Genomic DNA, 20,369 nt, shown 5'->3' on the forward strand with positions numbered 1-20,369 from the left:
CAAAATTGGACCAAGGAAGAGGATGGAGAGACGTCAAGCTGGCCAGTAAATGCTTTTCAAATGAAGAGCTTCCATCATACTGATAGAGGTTGGATTTTAACCAGTGGTATAATGGCAAAATTACTTTCCGTTATCCATTTCTCAGACTGACTGATTTCAAATACTTTTGAAAAAAATCTAAGCTTTTTTGAAATCTGCTCCTACTGTGAGTGCAGAGCTCTTCTGAAAATATTGGCCTTAATAACTTGGTGTCCCCAAACTCCCTCTGTACAATAGGAATGATACTTCTTTCAGTCTTCTTTGGGCTTGCCTAGGACTCTTTCCAAACACATCTGTGCATACTGTTATCATCACTGGGTAACAATTTCAATGTGCCATAGTCATTGTAAATAAGAAGGAACGTTACCTTTGAATATAAACAGAGGTGAGAGGTATTGCATACAACAAATCTGGATCTCCCAGCTGCTTGACTGGATACTCTATTTGTTTTACTGGGGACAATGGAGTTTTGCTGGTATCAGTCATCTCCCATCCCCAAGGCATGACAGCAATGGCATGGAACCAGTCCACCAGAATGAAGACCTTACCTGTCCCTGCTCTGACTGGCTGCCAGCTGACCACCACATAACTCAAACAGAGAAAAGGCAATAAAAAGAGACATCATACCCAGACCAAATTGACAGTTAAACTCCTGCGCAGATTCCAGCAGTTTCACTGGGGCTTTAAATCACTAAAAGCTGCTGTCAGCAACTACATGTGATTTCTGCAGCACACCCATCCCCACCCCCCCGGAGGACCATAAAGCCTCAGGCTACTGACTCAGTGGAGGGAGCAGATGACAGTGCTATCTGGGGCAGGACTTGGCTTGAGGAGAGTGCCATCACGATTCCTTATTTTTCATTTCCAACTAAGTTAGAGCTTGTGAAAGGTACTGACTGACATCCCAGGAGAACAGCCGCCTGCTAATTAACTATAATTAATCATCCAGGTATTAGTTAATGTTTGCATAGTGCTTTGAACTGCCAGAGCACAATATAGTGGGTAGATCGTACGAACTCAAAGGAACAGGTATAGCTATGGATTCGCCGGCATGGCTTCCCACTGACTCTGAGACTAGTCCAATCCAACGCACATAAGTGGCTCCACTGTGTTATCTGAAAGACCTGCGGGTACCTCCAGCCCTCAAAATGTCCGCATGATGTCCCACATGCCCCAGGTTCATGGGCTTGGCTGAACCAAGCCATGCAGAACCAGGGGGACGGAGGCCCCATGCCCCCCCTCCATTTCTATTCTCAGCCCTCCAGCCCAGCTGCTCCCTAATCCTAGCTGACAGCTCCCTCGCTCTCTGACAGAGCCCAGGCCGATGTCATCTTCCTGGACATTTGATTTTAGGAGTTTGCCTTTCTCTGCCTTGGCTGGGGCCTGCCATTCAGCTGCCAGAACAAAAGGGGCCCTGTCACCGGCGTCCTCCTTGCAGGGGCACAGGGGGTACCCCCTCCCCAAAGGCACAGCTGTAAATCCTAGAGCTTAATTTTTCACTGCACGCATAGTGAACATTTCAGAGTGCTTACAAATCCCCCCAAGCACCATCAAGTCAAGGAAATGACAGTAACAATCAGTGGCAGAATGACAGGCCAGTTCATACAAATTGCACTTTTATAGGGGCACTTAAAAACCCTTCTGTTGTCCCCCCTTTACAGAACTGTGACAGGGTTTATCCAGAAAGTACAAGACTGTGCAGATATTTGGCTCTCTGGGAACAAGTGCTGGGTACCAGACTGATTTCTGGTAGTTTCCTGACTCTACATGAGCACAATTACCATGCTCACCAAGGGCTGATGCCATCTCAATAACAATAATAATAACAATCTGCATCCCATTCTGCTCTGATTGTCTCTTGTTGTGCCTCGCTCACCCTCCTTCCCTCACCTCTCTTCTGTACCCAGTGTGGGGGCAGGACCATATTGCAGCATCATCTCTGCTGCAGCCCCCACTGAGAGGTGAAGTTCCCCAGAACCAGGTCCTAGCCACTCAGCACTAGTGTGTAGGGAGCAAAGGGAGACCTATACACTTACTCTCATACCTGCTATCCTCAAGATCAAATAGTATTGTAATGGGTAAATCTTTTCATTTCTTTCTTTCTTTTTTTTTTTTTTTTAATGACTAGTGGAATTATGAAAGATTCAGATGATTAACCTATTCACGACTGGAAACAAAACAAAAGGTAATATATAGTGCCATTTCTCTCCCTGAAGCCCCACAACAAGTTGTAAACCTCTGCCCAGTATAGCAGATGGGATGTACCTTAGGAAATCCCTGCACTTCCACTGAAGTCAATAAGGGCTACAGCTGGAGTCCAAAGGATTTTAGACCCTTTGGGAGAAAATGTTTCCTTCAGTGCTGCTGAATATACCACGTGTGAAAGTAAGCAGCAGATGACTGTGGTCATGTCGCTGAATATGCCTACTTGTGACAAGGACCAATGGTATCTCTATGGTACAAAACCAATTGAGAATTCACTTGTATGTTTCTCTGATTATGAATGAGGAAAATCATTTGTTCTGTATCATTTCCACAAAGGTTGGAAATTTTACCTTGCGATTATTGTTTTGACAGGTTTTTTTCCCCTGTCCTCTGCTGCTTTCTCCACCCTCTGTTCCCACAGCAGAGGATTCTGCCCCTTCACACCATGTCCACAGAGACAGTCGATTCAGCATCCAGGATAACTGAGGGGGTGGAAATCTCCACAGGGGTTGTGGGAAGTGCTGCTGACAGAAGAGAATTGGCTCTGTCAGGGGCAGCTCCTACAGCCACTTGTTCTTGCTTTAGCTCTTCTACCTAGAAGTTTCCTTCCTAGTATTTATGTTGAGTGCCAAATCAACTGTCTGTGTGCCTCTGTTCTAACTCACAGGTCAGGAAAAGAAACAAAAAGAAACAAAAAGAATCATGAAGAATAATCTTTTTTAAAGAGCATTTTTTTTCTTCTCTCAAATTCGTTGCCAGAAAAATGTCTCAGAGCTGCACACTTAGCATAATCTCAATGCCATTTCATTCTCTGCCAGTGTACTTGTAAAGTGACAGCTAGTATTGGTTTGGGAAGTATTTTCTACGAGTCAAACACTTAATTAAAATGGACTGTACTGAAAACACCTCTATTTCACAAGAATCTCTGGACAGGCTTCACTTTCTAATAAATTCCATTGTTTGGATTTGAAGTGGTGGAATAGAATTGAAAAGCACTATTTTGTATCATCAGTCCCTAAGATTATAAGTACTCTCGCAAACCACATGTGATATTTAGAGAGTACTACTCTCAGCTAGAACTTACTGAGAGCCTGGAAATCAAGGAGAAGTTCATCAGATGAAGTTAAAACGCCATAATTTAACTTAATAGTAGACTGAAGATCATCTATTGCACCTGGGTTTACCTAGTCTACGTAAAATAAATGGCTGACAGTGATTTGAAAGTATTAAATATAGCCTTCTCTCAGAAGCAATTACTACTGAAAATGGTAAAGGTTCAGGTTCAAAAGCTTTTGGATTTTGAGGGAAATACTATGCTTTACAAGTATTCCAAAAGTAGATGCAGAATCTGGTGAAAGTCTGTCAAATGGGGATCAAAGCTCAGATAGAAAGAGAAGCTTAGAAACCTAATATATGAGTTGGAAATCCAGCAGCAAGCCCATTCCACCAACAGAAGTTATTTTTCAGCTGAGATAATAATAAAGATGTAGGAACGTGCTGTTCTTTCAAAACAGTTCAAAACTTGCACAGATTTCTCAACTTGCTCATGCTCCAAGGAAATAGCCAGTCTCAGTCCACAAAGTCACTGGCACTGAAGATAGGAAGTTTCCATTCAGACAGCCAGCTTCCCTTCCAAAGACACGTCAGCCATTTGTACCTTTTTGTTTAGCCTAGTTTTCAACATGACAATCATTTGTGTCTCCTGTCACTTTCGCTGAATGACAAGAAAACAGCTCTCAATTCCCGCTCTCAATACAAGATGCTACCATTTCATTCAAGAGAGGAAGAAAAGTCAGAAATTTCCTACCTGCAGCAATACCCATCTTTCCATCGACAGATACAGCCACTGCCGTGCTAACTGTCACCACTTTTGGTAGGCCGCCGCCCTCTGTCAACACACAAAAACAGCAGACTTGGTTAAATTCACCACCGGAGATTAGGAAAATGCAGCAGGATTTGCATCCAGATCAGTGCATACAGATGCCTCAGCACTGAAGGATCCAGAGCTTTGGAGGAATGCATTTTCCAAACCACGCTAAGAGACCTAAAGGGCTAATAAATAAGGAGACTCATTTATCTCATGATAGAAGTGGTATCTTCAGCATGAAATGTAAAGGATCAGCCTCTTCCAATCTGAACAGGCAGAGCTCTTAGGCCAGAAAGCTGCTTTGCTTCACATCCCAGCTAAGCTTTGCAGGCAGAGTAGAAGCAGGACAAGGAATTCTGACATTGGCCCTACACAGCAAAGGCCATGCTTATGTTTAGCTCTGCTACCCAAGACAGACTAGCATTACAAACTGGAGAGACAAACACAGTGCTCAGTGTACTTCCAGAGTGCAGTCCATTTTAGAAACAAAGTCTTATGGGATATATTTGGCTGTTTAAACCTTGTTATGCCCAAGGGCATCCTGTTTATGTTTTAGTTGCTCTTTCAAGTGTCCCTGCAGGTCCCGTGTCCCATCTGCCAGCCCCATGCAGATCTCTTGTATCCCACAGGGCAATTAAAATAGCATGGCTGGATAGACTTAAGCAACTGAGCCCCACGTCCTCTGTCTTTGTTAGTGCAGTTGTTTCAGCCTGCAATTGCCCATGTGACAGATTCAATTTTGTATTTTTAAGTGATTAGGTTAGCTTCAGCTGGGGCACCTATTTTGAAACTGCCAGGGGACAGTTTGAAGGTCAGCATGATCGATTTAATGTGTGACTGACTTCTTCCTCGCATGCTGGATGGAAAACTCCCGCTCAGATGGATGGGTCAGGGATCTTTTCCTTCCCAAGAGCTCAAGCATTTGTTGCTGTTTTCCATTTCTGCTGTCATCGTTCTTGTTGGTACCCAGCATATCCTGAGCATGATTCAGTGGCTACTGCAGTTTAGCCTGGAGTCTCTCACTCTTTTTTTTTTTTTTTTTTGACTGAAGTCAGATTAACTTACTAAAGGATGTCAGAAGAACTGGTAAAGCCTCTGTGAAACAATGACCTAGCCAACTCATGCTGACATGCCTTGCTCCTGATCGTGCCTTTGTGGTGAACCCCACATTTCAGGCTCACCCCTGGAATGGAACGAATAAGCAAAACACAGCAATAAGCAAAGAACCCCAACACATGAGAGATCTGGGTTGCAAGAACAGTCCTACGCGGCCTGCAGAGCTTTCCCTGCTGTCATGTCTCTGGGACCTCTGGACTCTGGAAGGAGGTACACTGGATAAATTACTCTGATGACTTGCAGCCATTGCCCACTGGACTCCTCCCCAGCACAGGAGTCATCAGGCTCTTGCCTCTTACATGATCAGAAGAGCATCTGCTGTGAAAACTCCTTGTCACATGGTGGGCATACACAAACTTGCAGAAAGCATGGAAAGGGTATTTAAGAATGTAATCACCAAGAACTTCCTGAGAAACTGGGTGGCCTGTTCTGGCCAAAAGGTTTGCTTCTAAGGATGTCAAATGAAATGCTCAGAGTCTGCTATAACAGTAAGCACAGTAACTCAGGGGAACTGGGTATTATTTTCTGGACTCTTCACAGTCATCTTGAACGATCCCATAGATCACAGTTTCACTGGGCTGAACTGTTCACCTCTAAAATGACTAATAATCACCTCTGCAATTTAGAGCATGAAGTATTCAGGGGCAGGCATTACTTCTTATAATGTACCTGAGTTGTGGCTATCCCAGAGGGCCCTATAGGGTGTTCCTGCCTGTTTTTCTAGCCCAATATCTATTTCAAAGAACAAACGCTGTTGTGTGCAAGGTTTCTCCTGCCATGCCTGTTTCTTTCTCTTGCCACTTAAGTGAGATGTAAAGGTGCTATGCAGAGAAAGAGGCTTTGATGGAAGTTTTCAAGTATTTCCACCTTCCACCTCTCTCTCTTTACATCTTGGTTCATCTCTTGCCTCCCTGTGTTGTTTTCTCCATTTTGCTACTTGCTTTTCCACCTACCAGCCTCCCACCACTGTGCCACAAAAAGCTTCAACAGCTAAAGTGCTGAGCTCTGTGACAGAGACTGAGTGCTAGGGGCTGGGGAGCAGAGGGGATTTCCACCTTCTGTGTAGGAGTCTCATAAGAGGGTTTTGTTTTGATTTCTTAATTTCCAGGCTCTTCTGCTCTCTTCCAGCCTTTGAGGAAGTCCTGGCTGGCTCTGCAAGCTCACAGGAATCAACACTCTAAGCAAGAGACACCAAAAAGCCACTCCTTGCTTTTCTCTGGTGTTTGAACTCTTTTGCTGAGTATGAGGTGATATAGTCGAGTGATGTGATGGAGGGGACATCGGGCACCAATGGCACACTCTCACTGAAGAGGAAAAAATGGAAAAGCACTCCTCCCTTTTCCTGCACTTTCTTCCCCAACAAACCCATCCCTTCCTGTCATGGAAAGCAGCGATGGGAAAAAAAAAAAAAAAAAAGACACCCTGTGAAGTCAATTCTTGAGTGTTTGCTGATATTCCTCGTCAGTCCTGGCCACTGCCCTGATGGTTCTGACCCCTTGCCAGCACTCAGGGTGTGCAAAACATCATGAGGCCTGACCTCTGCAATTCTCACTGTGCAACAGAGGCAATAAAGGGATCAGAACGAGCCCAAAGCTTTCTCTTCATTTTTCTTGCATTCAGGCTGAGGTTACCTGAGTCATCTTCTGAAACGATGCTGTAGATGAAGCTCCCGGGGGGATGCTCGGCTGCCCGGCGGTACCACAGAGGGAAGTGGTCCATGGTGAAGATACTCTCTTTGTCCTTCCGAGTCAGGAATTTCCTGCCGGAAGAAAACGGAGAGTCGCCTTTTGCACAGGGCAGCTCTGCTCGGGGAGCCGCGTTCTGCAAGTCCCGGGGCCCGGCAGCCCCCCCCGCCAGGCTCCCCGACGCTCTGGGGCCAGCGCGGCCGCCGCGCCGCTGCCAGCCGCCCGCCAGGTGCCGCTGTTGCCCAGGCCGAGGCCCGCGGCGCCGCCATCGCCCCCACGCCAGCCCCGAGGACGGGCTAGGGGAGGTCGCGGCCCTGCGGCTGGACAGCGAGGGGATTGCCTCGGCTTCTGGCCTTGGCAACGGCCCTGAGCACTGGGAATACATCCTCCTCTTCCTCCACCTCTCCCCTGGATGCAGCGTGGGCCGCCGTGTGCGAGAGCACCGGGCAGGGCCGGGGAGCAAAACGAGATGCTAGATATTGAGCTCCTAGCGATGCCCGGACTAAAGAACCTGAGGAAGCAGGTGCTTCTGAAGACAAGAGTATGGGTGCTGGGGCATGGCCTGCCAGGCAGCTCAGGAGAGCCCTGGAAAAAATCGGGTCATTGCCTTCCCTGGAGAGCTCTCCTTCCTGGCTGACAAATCCTCTTTGTTTTCAGGCTCTCCTTTCGATGAACGTTTTGTCATAACAACGGTTACTCATTTATACAATTCCTTCCTTTCAAGAGATCCCAAAAGTGCCTCTCCTGTGATCTCCTGTGTGGGGATCTGTCATTGAAATGTAGTGACTACAACTGTTCAAGCATTGAGCAATGCTCCTGATGAGCAGCGTGGGGTACTGAGTTATGCTATTAGCTTTCTATAGCACTCTTTCTTCCTTGACACCAAAGCCTGAGTACTCCAAGTTATTCAAAGACTGTCTCAGAAACAAGGTGAGAGTGGCTGTCGGGGTGTGCACTTCAGGCACAGTGCAGCTTTCTGCTTTTGACATATGATTCATATCTGAGAAAGTGGGAGATAGTGAAACACCTGCCAAGAAGCTAAGGACCACCACCACCATCCTGTTGTTCCATCTGCCTCTGCAACCTGTCCTTTCATACAGCAGCATGTTGTCAGTCTGCATGTTCGAAACTAACCAACAACGAAAATCTGTGCCCTTTCCATGTCGAAAACCTCCACTGAACATGCACTTTTGCCTTAAGGGAGGGGACAAGAGAATGAATCATATATGACAGATGTCAGTCACATCACTTAATGCATCACTGGAAGATACTGGGGTAGTAATGTGATGTGGGCCATGTGAGAGCCAGAACAGAATAAAACAGAGAAGAACTGAGACAGAAAGATCAAACCTAGCCAAGCTGGGATGTCATAGGGCACTGGAGTGCAGAGCCTTTACATTACAGAATGCTCCTGGGGATATATAATAATGATGGACATTTTCTCTGTTAGCTGACTGAAGTCAGGGAATAATAGAAGTTTCTTATTTTACAATGAAATTAATACATTTTGGGACAGCACTTCAGGAAAAAAATCAAAAGGACAAGAGCAACATAAAGGACCTGTACCCTGATTCTGTAAATCAGTTCCCATGCCACCAAGGTCTTGCTCCTTTTCTTTCTGTGTCCTCAAGTACATTTCTAAGTCTGGGAGTGGTTTCAGAGACACCTTCAGAGACACAGAGAAATCCCTTAGTGCAGCTTAGGGACTTACCTGTTAGAAAGTTTCTCAGAGCCCACATACAGGGCATTTCTCATGAGTCCAGCCCGAGTGCCCAGAAATGCCATCTCAATCCCTGCCTCAGAATCCCTGTGGAATAAAAACACATTAATCACAGCAAGTTTTTACTAGCTAACAATTGGCAGGCTTAGACTTGTGCCTGGATTGACACATTGGAAGCTTGCTCATTTGGTTCTTTGGAAGTAGAAAAAGAGCTGCTCTCCTGCTAGCTCTGCTCCAGGCTGCCTGCATGTAGGTTGAATCGAGGAAGACAGACTGCAGGGAGAAAATGGCTGTCTCAGGCATGCACAGGACAGGTAGGGTAGCAGACTGACTGTAGATTGATTTGCATGAGGTTTTCTGGAGTTACAAAGGGCACTGGTGGGAGAGCTGCACAGTGAGGAGTCTGCCATAGTGTGGTACGGAACAGATGAGAGAGATTTTCTGGTGTAGCTGCTGAAGGATGGTGCTGGTATTTGGGTGATTCAGCACAACTGCCCTGGCTCAATCTCCCTCAACAGTAGGGATAGTGGTAACTGAAACAGGAACAGGAGGTCTGTGGCCACACACCTCTATGAGTAGCATGTTGTTTGCTGAAAGTAGATCTGTGTGACACGATACCAGATACTACAAGCATCAGATGCCTCACTGGGAATAATAAAGAGGAATGTTTGCTGAAGCCAGCCTGTCCTCTTCCTTCCTGAGTCTCAGTTCTCATCAGGCATCAACAACAGAAACGAGACCAAACTCTCTTCTCCACTGCTAGTAGGGAAACAAATTCCATGCCAGCTGGGATGTAGCTTTTGCTACAGTCATGTGGAAGTCAATCCAAACCATGTTGCTGTCATTCAAAGGGATAACTGGTGCGTAGGGAAATAACTCCAATACTAATTTTAAATTGAAGCAGTCTCAAGTGCCCCGAGATCCCAAACTGTCAACTACAGAGATAAATGCTGTGCATCCAAGTTAAACATAGCGAAGAACTGATGCTGAACACCCCCTGCAGACACATCTGGATCACTGTTGTCTTCCAGTAATAGTCAGACATTTGGCATTAATATTCTGTTACCAAAACAATCCCTCACCAAACTACAGGCTTCCTTTAGAGAGCCCAACCAGCTGGAGTTTTCTCCTCAGAGACACTTTTGAGCTATTTCTAAATCTACTGAGCTACTTCTAACAGCTTTTTGAGCTATTTCTAAAGTTTCTTATATGCTTTGCAGAGATCTGTGACTGTTTTCCACGCCATCTGGAAACACAGCTTCAACAGTGTGTTACACGTATTTATTTCTCAGTCACTTACGTGGACATATTGAGGGCTAGTGTTGTCCAGTAGGCTTCCATGGGTGCAGTGACCACTGCGTCAAACAGCACTTCCTGGACCAACTCCTCATCGCCTACAGAGGAAGGTGAACAAGAGTCAGAAGAGAAAGACGTGTCCCCGTAGATGTCTCAGAGTTTCTCGTTGTGGACCCTCTGCCTGACCCTGGGCAGTGGAGCAACAAGCACAAATGAGGCCTCCATTTGTAGGACTAAAAGTATGACCTGCAATCCTAGATGGAGAAGAGCATAGGACGAGGTGTTACAGCTCAGATTATAACACTGTTTCCCCTGCAAACTCAATGGAAGGGTTTAGGTTTGAAAGTGTAAGCAAATGAGAGGCTTCCAAATGAAGTTATTCACCAGGCTTTGCCTCAGATCCCTGCCTTAACCTTTCTTCTGAGTGTCCTGTTGTGAGGATGCCATCAACCCCATTCCACTCAAGAAGATTTCTTTAGAGCCCCTAGTGACTTCTTGATGGCCTTTAGTTAACCACCCGTCCTTACTGTGAGTCTCACAAAATGCTCTCCTGTCCTGGTTTCCCCCAGACACCTGACCAGTCTAGATTACCAGTTCAGTCCAGTCTGCATGGGGTCTTAGAGACGTTTAGAAAAGTTTGAGATATCATTATGTGCTAAATGGTATAGTCTAAAATCCCATTCATTTGACCTACTTCACTTCTATGCTGCCCTATTTCCATTTGTCTCACAGCATGAGGACGTGATGGCTATCGTATTGCAGATGTGGCCCTTCCAGTGCTGTTCTAGGCAGAGCCATCCCCTCTGTTTCAGTGTTTCTGGCTTCACATTCTGGCTTGAGCTTCCAGGTATCCCCTAATCTTTCTTAATCACAGTTTGCATGATACATTTCTCCATCTCCCTGTCATTCAGAACTCAAAATCAGAGGTCACCAGCTGATCTTTCCTTCCTCAGGCCCTACATGCCTAGGTTGTGTCCTAGTCATATTTCTTTCTCTCTTACAGTACTTCCAATCTGCATGCTTCTCCCAGTCAGTTCTCCCAAAACTTTCCTCCTTCTTCCTGGCCTCTTCAGCTACTACATCTCTTTTCAGCCTTCTCCAAAACAGTCAGGAGGGGTCTGTTCATACAGTGTAAGAGAGGAGCAATTATCAGATTACAGATTACATTTACGTCTACTTTTAAGAGATTCAAATCCTTGAAATCCTTGTATCAAAGGTTTCTTTGAATCCTTTTAGAATCATTACATACAGAATATTGATTCAGCACTTTGCATGACTAAGAAGGCTGAAGCCATGGAGAGCGGGGTGAACTGAAGGACATCCTAAAGCTGAAGTACTGTAGGGAGATCCTATGCACAGTTGCCCACTTCTGTCTTCCAACAGAGATCTCACTCTGTAGTGGTGCTACATCAGCTGCTTATGTGGCTGCACTTCACATGGAGAATCAGACCTGTTACAGGGGATGAGCAGCAAGGAAGGTAATCATTCTGCAACATTTTTTTCCCCCTTAAATCAATTACAAATTGTGTTTGGAAAACACAATTAGTAACATTTCTCTGAAAGTGTTCATCAGTCTCCATGGCGCAGTGCAATCCTCAGAGGATGCTAGCTGAAGCTCTGGGGAGCAGAATAGCCACAGCAGCTTTCTGGATCCTCCTGCCATCATCCTTCTTGTCCTTCTGGCTGGCCCATCTGAAACGAGGTGTTCAGCCCCCACCACATCCTACTCAAGCCTCTCGATGTTATGTATGTAAAGATCTCAGAGAAGTCAAGTTATGTGACAGCTTTGAAATGGCAAAAAAAATATATCTCTGCTGAAGACAAGGAAGTGGATCCTCAGCTCATTTCCACTTGTGAATTAAGCTAGGCTTAGGTTTAGCCCTGCCAGCATGAACAGGAGCCTCGGGAACTCAGCCTGATACCAGTCAGCTTCACAGTTCTCATTCCTTTGTGACAGTTAGAGGAAAACTCAGCAGGGCCTTTGGGATGATGAGAACTTACATTCCAGGTCAGGTTCCTCTCCTGTGAGGAACCGGATTACAGCCTCCAGCTGGCTGAGCTTCCGATGGTCTGGATCTATGTCTGTGATGCAGTAAATCCTGGTGGGTAGGGAAGGAGAAGCCCAAAAAGGCAAAAAGAAATCATCATCAAATAAATGCTTCTTGAGAATAATAACTGCAAACAGGAATTCAGCAAGAAAGCTTAGGGTGCAAAGAGTTTGCTGTTGTTGCACACCATGACCACTCACACTCCATCAGTGTGGCTTTAAGTGAAGCCCTACCAATAAAACCAAGCATCAACTGATGGCTGTGCTTGAATGTTCCATGAATATAGTAGGGTATGAGCATAAGCTCACAATGCAACATATTAACAGTCCCAAATAATTACAGCAGATTTATCAATATTGTACACTGTGTAATATGTGTACCTTTGTATTTATACACAAAAACAATGTGATGGAGAGACCTGAAAAGCAGGGGGCCACATGCAGTGTGAGTAACACTGGGTTGGGAACAGAAAAAAATGAGACAGAGATGCAACTGTGAGATGAGGAATGAGCCTGCAGTATGATACAGTGTCAACAAAAACTTTCCAATGGGACACTGCTGTAGGATGCATTTAAGGCAGAAATGAGAGAATGTTTTACAAGCGTGGGTGTCTGTATAATAAAAGAAACCAGCCTTCTAATCCTGCTTCCAATTCTGACTGCTTCATTGTCGGGACAAGGGAAAGGAAGGGATTCTATGAGAGAATTGCATCTCATTAAGGAGCTGAAAGGAATGATTTATGAGGAAAGTCTAGGAAAAATGAATATGTAAAATGTGGTAAGCTGACACCCCAAGTTAGGAGTAGAAGAAGTCACTGCATGCATCTCAAGTGCTCTGCCTATGAAACTTGACAGTGTAATGAGAGGTGTGAAGGACTGCGGGGCTTCTTGAATGTAGTTATTTTGGCTTTGATGCAGGCTGGGTTCACGTGCCTGAGTGTAACTGAATGTTGGGTTCATGAAAATCCCAAAGCTCACAGCAATAAATGGAAAGTGCCATGTTTTACCCTGTCTTCTATCCAAACCAAGCAAAACTCTAAATTATGCATGCTATTGAAACAGCAGTCATAAATCACCTTTGTGTTCTCTAGGAATTAGGTCTAGACTTAGTTCAGAGGAATGCCAACCAAAAATAAGCAACGATTTTCAAAAACGTTTCAGTTTCTCTCTAAGTTTGCTACAAAATGCACTGACAGGTCTGACATACTGTGAGTTTTGCAGCACAATTCTGAGCATCACGAGGAGGAACAAAATGAGTTGGAGTGCAGAATACTGAGAATAAATCATAGGAGATGGTTCTTGGGTGGTGTACAAGGCCTTGGTGGAATCCCCCAAAGGAAGAGATGGAATTGAGGTCTGAAGGTAGCACTACATTGCCCTGAGACTCTCAGTTCTTTCCAAAGCTGTTGTCCCTGAACACTGTTGCTTTTTTTCTAGGCCACTGAGGGTGGTGAACTCAAGCAAAACTGTAGGGAATTTTGTCAAAATCTCATGACAGAGTTCTCTGTCTTTGACAGGATTTCCTCCACTTACCATTCGTTTGCTAAAGACACATCTGGCTGGAGCAGGTCATGCAAACCTGAAACCAAATAATACACTTAGAATTCAATTAGGTGGCAGACAGACAGATAGAGGCTGTGAAGGAGAAGCAAAGTAGTACATTTCAGGGTAGCAACCTTGTCTGTTAGCACAGTGGGGCCGTTCCAGATTAACCTACCTTCTTCCACTGAAGTGTTTCCCAGCAGAATGTACTCCCCATGTCCCCTGGATAGCACAACCCCCAGGCTGCAGGGAGAACAGAGGGCTGGTCAGCAAGAAGAGGTGTAATCCTGAAACATGACAATGCATTCCCTGCAGTTGCAACCCTTAAAGACATTAACTCCCTTCACAGCAATTAAAGAAAAGAACATCATCAAAAGAGGATTAAGTGAAATCTGATTGTGGCACAAGAGGCTAAGGAACCTGCTTGTAGAGCTATGAGACATTTTTGATGACAACATATTTAGCCAAAGTTGTAGGTTCAAATCAACAATAACACATTCAAATTCTGTTCCAATTTTAAACCATCTCAGCCATGAAAAAGGAAAAAAAAAAAAGAAAATGTTTAGCTTGATTTCTTATGTGAAGTTTTATTTTCAGTTTACAATAATAATTTTGTATTAGAACCAATACTGGCACACAAGAATATTCAGTGGAACTGAAAGTTGAATATATTCCATTTCGCTGAACTGAAACAATGTGTTTCACCTAAAGCGTAGCTTTTGGGCTCTGAACTTCAGATAAATAACTTTCTTGATAGCGATAAGAACAAGTAAGTCAATTATTCATGCTGCTCTAGTCATGAGTCACAGCCTGCTTTATGACCAGTTTGCCATCCCTGATGGCAGACTTCTGATGTATTGCATTGCTGATGTACGAGCCCATGCTCACCTGAAGGGTGTGCCACTGATGTCCGTGAAGAAATAGTCGTTTGTGAGGAAGAGAACTCGTTTCTGGAATGAGAATGAATAAGAAAGTGAGAGATCATGGACAGATCAAGGTCACAGTGGCAATGGAGACCTGAGAGTAACATCTTTGGGGTTAAGGAAAATAAGTTGATCCCCAGTAGAGGACTGCTGGAGGCAGGGATGAATGTGTAGTATTCAGTATATTTAACAACTTGTGACTTTCAAGATCCAGGCAGCCACCCTGTCCTTCCATCCAGGTCTTCAGTGAAATCTTCCTTTGCTCTAGGGCTCCAGCTTGGGATGGAGGAAAGCTGCCTTCCTTCTCGCATCCTCCAAGCTTATACAGTGGAATCCTGCTGTTCTTTTACTGCACAAAACAACTCCGATGGCTTTGCACATCAACACGGTGCCCAGCAGGAGTTGGGATTCAGTGAGGTGGGTAAGAAAGAGGGGTGGGGTGGGAACAGAGGCAAGTTGGCAACCCTACTCACTGCTTGGGTTGGCAGCTAGGGCCAGCTCTCCTCAGCCCTGTGGGAAATGATGAGATTCCTGACATTTGCTTTCATGCCAAACTGGGACATAACATTAACATATTCCAATTTTGTTAAAAAACACCCGTAAAAGAAACAATTTACATTTTCAAATTAAACAAAAGTGCTGATTCAAATCCAAGCCATTTTGATTCATATGAAAATATTTGTTTCTGACTGACATTTCAACTCAAGAAAGCTGCTTCAGAACTTCAGCTGTTTGCCAGACTGGCCTTTTCCTATAGGAAAGTGGAACTCTTTTCCAAAGAAGAAAAGTTTTTGGAAAATTTTTATCCCACCCTTAAGGCAGAATAGGAACCCTAATATGTTTAAAATCCCAGTCCCAGTCTGAAAATGAGGTGAGAGGATGTGTGTGGGAGACAGCAAGTGAATACAGAAAACTCACTGTTCCCCAGGGAAAGTCATGCCTGCTCTAACCTGCTTAAGCCATGCAGCCATAGAAGAGGTACAGTGCACAAAGGACAGGCTAACACTGGGCAGATGAGAAATAGAGAAAGGCTGGTTTTTTTTTTTGTTTGTTTGTTTGTTTTGTTTGGGGGTTTTTTTGTTTGTTTTTTTTTTTAGTGAGGAGATGGCAAACAGCTCAGCCCTTTCTCTTCCCTCTCTCTCCATGTATGGTAATTGTGTACTGCAACAGAATAGAGACTTTTGCTGAGCTGAGATGTTCCAGAAGAGCTACAATGACCCAGACAACATGGCACAGTGGTGTTTTGGTGGTTATGGAGAAAGTACAAGAGAGACTGAGACTCCCTGTTTATAGTCTGATCTGATGGGGAAGAGGCAGAGCAAAGAAGGAGACGTGGGCAAGGATACAACAGATGACAGCCCAGGGGTACCACTGCTCTGAGATGTTTCAGCAGTGTTTGCTCTGATCATCCTTTACTCCCTACCTGCTGCCCCTCTTCTGCACACAGAATCACAGAATCCTGAACTGGAAGGGACCCACAAGGATCATTGAGTCCAACTCCTGGCTTCACACTGGACCACCCAAAAATCAAGCCCTGTTTCTGAGAGCAGCATCCCAAAGTTCCTTTAACTCCAGCAACCGAGGTCTGGAACACATACATTTCAAGTTGGGTATTGTTACTGTTCTAGGCAGTCTCTCCTGACTGACGCCATCCATATTTGCCACAGGCTCATCCATTTGTCCCCAAGCTGAAAACAAATGCAGTTTTTGCCACCAGATCTCTCTGATTTCACCTTCATTCCTTATACTTCCCTCTCTGTCTCACTCTGCCTTGATACTTTCCCAAGATCAGCCTGAGGAATTGCTATTGTGTGGCTGACAGAATAATTCCTATCCCCTTCATTCAGTCCTTCCCTCCGCTGACTGCCTCATTCTCTGTGGTTCTAGGCTCTGTCAGCACTTTCTTTGTTTCTACTGCTGCTCTGCTTCATCAGCTAGTGCAGCAACAGTGGGAAATGCAATTTCACTTCTGGTCTCTACCCTGTGTATTCAGATAATAGTAAAATTGTAACTTGCTCAATTTCTGTCTCCTATTATACTTCATAAGGCTCACAGCATTGCAGAATAAAACACATAATATCTCTTACCAAGGCCATTTTTTGTTATTTTTTTTTCCTCAGTAGGAAAGCAGAAAGATGCCCTTAAAATATTGAACTAAAATGCTATCTTTGGATGACTCAGAAGATATGTTATTGAGGGTGCCCAGAGACAGAAAAAAAGAGGTTAAATTAAAGCAATAAGCAATCTAGATTGACAAAGATAGATCTTGTTGGAAAACCCTGTTCTTTTCCAACAGAATAACAAAGATAATGGATGAAGAGAATAAAGGACATGCTCTGTATCTGGGTTTATATAAAGCACTTGAAACAGCTTTTCATGAAATTTTATTCTAAAGAATCACTTAATGTGACCTTAAATAGATCTGGAGTGAGAACCAGCAGCAATACTCTAAACAGAAAGAAACAGTACACAGTGCATCAGGAGAAGATGACCTACTCAAAGAGAGAGTCTGTATTAGGAGCCATTCTGTACTGTATCTGTAAGATAAAATAAATCAACATTTCTCTGCATATTGTGTTAGCGGCTCTAAAGATTATGAAGATGAAAAGGAGGAGGGGAATTCAGGTTAAAAAAAAAAAAAAAAAAGGCAACTGGAAAAAATAGCTAAGAAACATAGAAATGTAGGCAGTAGTTCTAGGACAACTGTGGGATGGAGAAAAAAATGAAGGGACAGCAGAAAGGAGGTCTGGGGCTTCCTGTTCAGAAATATCCAGTGCAAGGAATAGAAGTGCTCTCCAGAGAAAGAAGGAAGCAGTGCTCAAATAGTTCAATGAAGCTCTGGTACCTAGATACTAGAAATGATACAAGAAACAAAGGCAACAAAAATAATTGCTCAGGTGCTTGGACTGAATACTGTGTATTTCAAATGTAGATGTTGGGGAAGGGCAAACCCACTGCCAGCTGACAGTACCTGATAGTTGCAAACATCAAAAACAGAGATGGATAATTTAGTTACAATACCTAGCAACGCAGCCATTCAGAGGAAATGGAGGGGTATCTTCACTGAGAAATGGCATAATTTCAGCCAATGGCTGTGAGCATTGGCCTATTGGAATTGGTGCTGACAGGCTTAGCATGGGAGCAGACCAGCCAGCTCTATAAAAAAAAGATGGAAACTTTTTTTGGAAGACTTCTGGGCAGTTAAACTTGCAGGCCTCTGGAATACTTCCTAAGAGGAAATGATGGAAGCCAAACTCTTTGGGAAAGTTAAATAAACCCAAATGAAAAAGTACCAGTGAACCTAAATATACAAGACAATTTTGCACTGATTCCAGGGGAAGATGTACAACCTTACATTAGAGCTGGTAGGGAACATTCACAAGTCTCCATTTCACTAGAAGTTTTCATAAAATGCTTGTAAATATTTGCGTAGAAATTTAATCCTGGACTTGGATAAAGGAAAACACATTCTGACAGAGTGAGGGACAGTTTTCTTGAGTGTTTTTGGGTAAGGAAAGAGAGTTGAAAAAAGCATCCAAGCCTCTTTCTGTCAGCTCAACATGTCTTCCCCATCTCTAAACTCTTGAAGATCTCTGATTTGTTTCACAGCCCTATAAACAATGAACAGCATGCATTTTGGCTTTGCCTGGACAAAGCAGGGAGCTGTGAGGCATTTCCAGTGCCTTTGCTCATGCAGAATGCTAGTAGGTAAAAAGAGCACTTCTAACTATGTTCTATTTTATGTCTTTAGCACATGTAATGTATGTGGTGAAACAATAAAATCCTCACACTCAGAAACGCTGAGAGTTAAAACCACATCCTTCATGGTTCTTCAGCATCCATTTCCCCTCCCTTTGTGTGACCTGAGCAGGATCATTCTTACCCCTTTATCCACAGGGACCTTCACATCCATGGAGAGGTAGCCTGTTTCCCCATTGATCATGGCAGTTCTCAGCTGCAGAGGTGAACAAGATCAGCATTAGCATCTCTGGGTAGAGCAGGATGGGAATTAATAGAGCTGCTCATTGTTAAAATACAGGGCCTGACAGGAAAGAGCGGGTGTCATTTTTTTCCCCCCACAGCTTGTTTTTTTTTACTTCTTTTAAACGGAAAACCTGTTCTTGGTGGTCAGGATCCTCGTCCAATCAGTGACACAGAATAAAAATGGCTTATGCTGAAAGCTTGTTGATATGTCTTTTGAGCTAAAGGAAAGGATCTGGAAGCTATGAAGCTGTCAGTCCACGTTTCAGACTTCATCGTTTGGCAGCCAGAATGTCATTAGCGTGATTCTCTGAGAGCCTGAAAGAGGAGACACCTGAGAATCCCACCAGCTCCCTCAGGCTGACTACAAAACACTTTGGCATTTCTTTAAACTGATTTATAAATTATAGACTGTACAGAGTACCACTTCTGAGTGCAACAAAGCAGCTGTTTAACACAGCAAAATAAGACTGTGTGATAGCTGGGGAGGCAGTGTGAAGCCCACTTCATTCAATCCAGGTTCCAAAGTCAAAATATAATTTTCTCAGTAACTCCCAGCCTCTTGCGAGCAAGAGCCAGGAAATTTTTCCATAAGCGCAGAGGGTTTGACATTAGGTTCAGCCTGCCAGAGCATATCAGCCTGTTGCTTCAGCTTGGGTAGAAAAAAAAGGTGGGAAGTAGCTTATTCATTCACACAAATTGCTTCCGTGCTTCCAGAGACAGGCTTCCATTCAGGTGCTGGCCAGACTCAACTGCATTTGCTTTACAAGACCACAGCTCTATTTATTATGGCTGTTTGATGTGGGTTATTTACAGGCTTAGAAGCTTGTCTTTTCCAAAGTCCATGCCTTGGAAGTCCAAACAATGACTGGTACTGTAACTCCTTGCTAGCTAAGAGAGCTTGACCTCCTGCCAGAGCCATAGCATACTCTGTTCTGGTCTGACAGACTGAAGTAATTTCTCTGGGTCCTGGGTTCAGTTTGGTTGTTGTTATTTCATCCATGTCTTCTTGAATAACAGCCATCCTTCACTGCACCATGGGGCAGTGGAGAAGTAAATCAGTGGGAATGAGATCTTGGATCTCCTCATCCCCAGCCTGTCCACAGACCTCCAATGGGGTGGCAGTGGCTGTGGGTTGGTGCCACAGCCCAACCTTGCTGCATCTCCCATGATAGTGTCTCCTGCTCTGAATATTCAAAAGCAGACACAGTCCTGGCATGCAAGATCTCAGAAGCAATGGATCCGTGCTGTCACCATTGCAGGCCATGAGTGCTGGTGATTCCTTTTCCCCCATCTACTCACATAGCTTCAAACCAATTGACATACAGTTTTCCTGAGGGTTCTCATAACATCTAGGTGTTTTGCCAGTCACAACTTCCTTGCATGCTAATTTCCTCTTCAAAAGTTCTGTCAAGGCTGAAGAAGCTCCATTTGGGTGGCAGTTCCTGATGCTGGACATGATCCCTCAACTCTTCCCTGTTCCCCTCACATTAAGAATAGCCCAGAATTTCTTTACAAGCAAGCCCAAACTTCCTAGCTGCAAGTCACACCATTCTACATCAATTTGTCTTTTCCAGACAGTGCTATGTTCCCTCTCTTTTTCTCTTTAGCAGCTGGCTGTATTATACATCATTAGCACTTAGGCATGTTTTTCCAATCTGATTTTGCTGCTTATCAGTGTTGCTGAGATTACACTGCAACTGATGTTGAGTCTGTCATTGATCTAATACCATAGCTGTGAATCTGAGTGTTGAAACGTTGGCAGCTTTCTGCTGCAGTGGGTGTATCTTGAGAGACTCTCAACTTGCTGAAGTCACACTGCAGATATTGCTCACGTCACTGAATGTCTCTGTACTCTCAGTGGCTGCAATCTTTCTTTCTTCTGGAAGATGCAGCAAAAGAACACAAAGTGGCTTTGTTTTGCATGCCTCTTTTGACATTTTATCAT

General features: G+C 44.3%; 2 protein-coding genes across 2 annotated transcripts in view; one reads left to right on the forward strand and one right to left on the reverse strand.

Moving 5' to 3' along the window:
• Positions 1-20,369, reverse strand: part of CACNA2D4 (calcium voltage-gated channel auxiliary subunit alpha2delta 4) — a 114,508-nt gene that overhangs the window by 54,349 nt on the left and 39,790 nt on the right. The window contains exons 18-26 of the mRNA XM_042889971.1: positions 18,324-18,395; positions 14,406-14,467; positions 13,693-13,760; positions 13,509-13,554; positions 11,930-12,027; positions 9,933-10,026; positions 8,624-8,719; positions 6,859-6,986; positions 4,052-4,132 (exon numbers count right to left, since the gene is read on the reverse strand). Coding sequence (XP_042745905.1) covers positions 4,052-4,132; positions 6,859-6,986; positions 8,624-8,719; positions 9,933-10,026; positions 11,930-12,027; positions 13,509-13,554; positions 13,693-13,760; positions 14,406-14,467; positions 18,324-18,395 — 745 coding nt within the window. The remainder of the gene's footprint in view (positions 1-4,051; positions 4,133-6,858; positions 6,987-8,623; positions 8,720-9,932; positions 10,027-11,929; positions 12,028-13,508; positions 13,555-13,692; positions 13,761-14,405; positions 14,468-18,323; positions 18,396-20,369) is intronic.
• Positions 1-20,369, forward strand: part of LRTM2 (leucine rich repeats and transmembrane domains 2) — a 60,938-nt gene that overhangs the window by 32,155 nt on the left and 8,414 nt on the right. The gene's annotated exons all lie outside the window — the stretch shown is intronic.

The sequence above is a fragment of the Lagopus leucura genome, unplaced genomic scaffold (assembly GCF_019238085.1).
Source record: "Lagopus leucura isolate 7727_CA_CO unplaced genomic scaffold, USGS_WTPT01 Super-Scaffold_100159, whole genome shotgun sequence".
Taxonomy (NCBI): domain Eukaryota; kingdom Metazoa; phylum Chordata; class Aves; order Galliformes; family Phasianidae; genus Lagopus; species Lagopus leucura.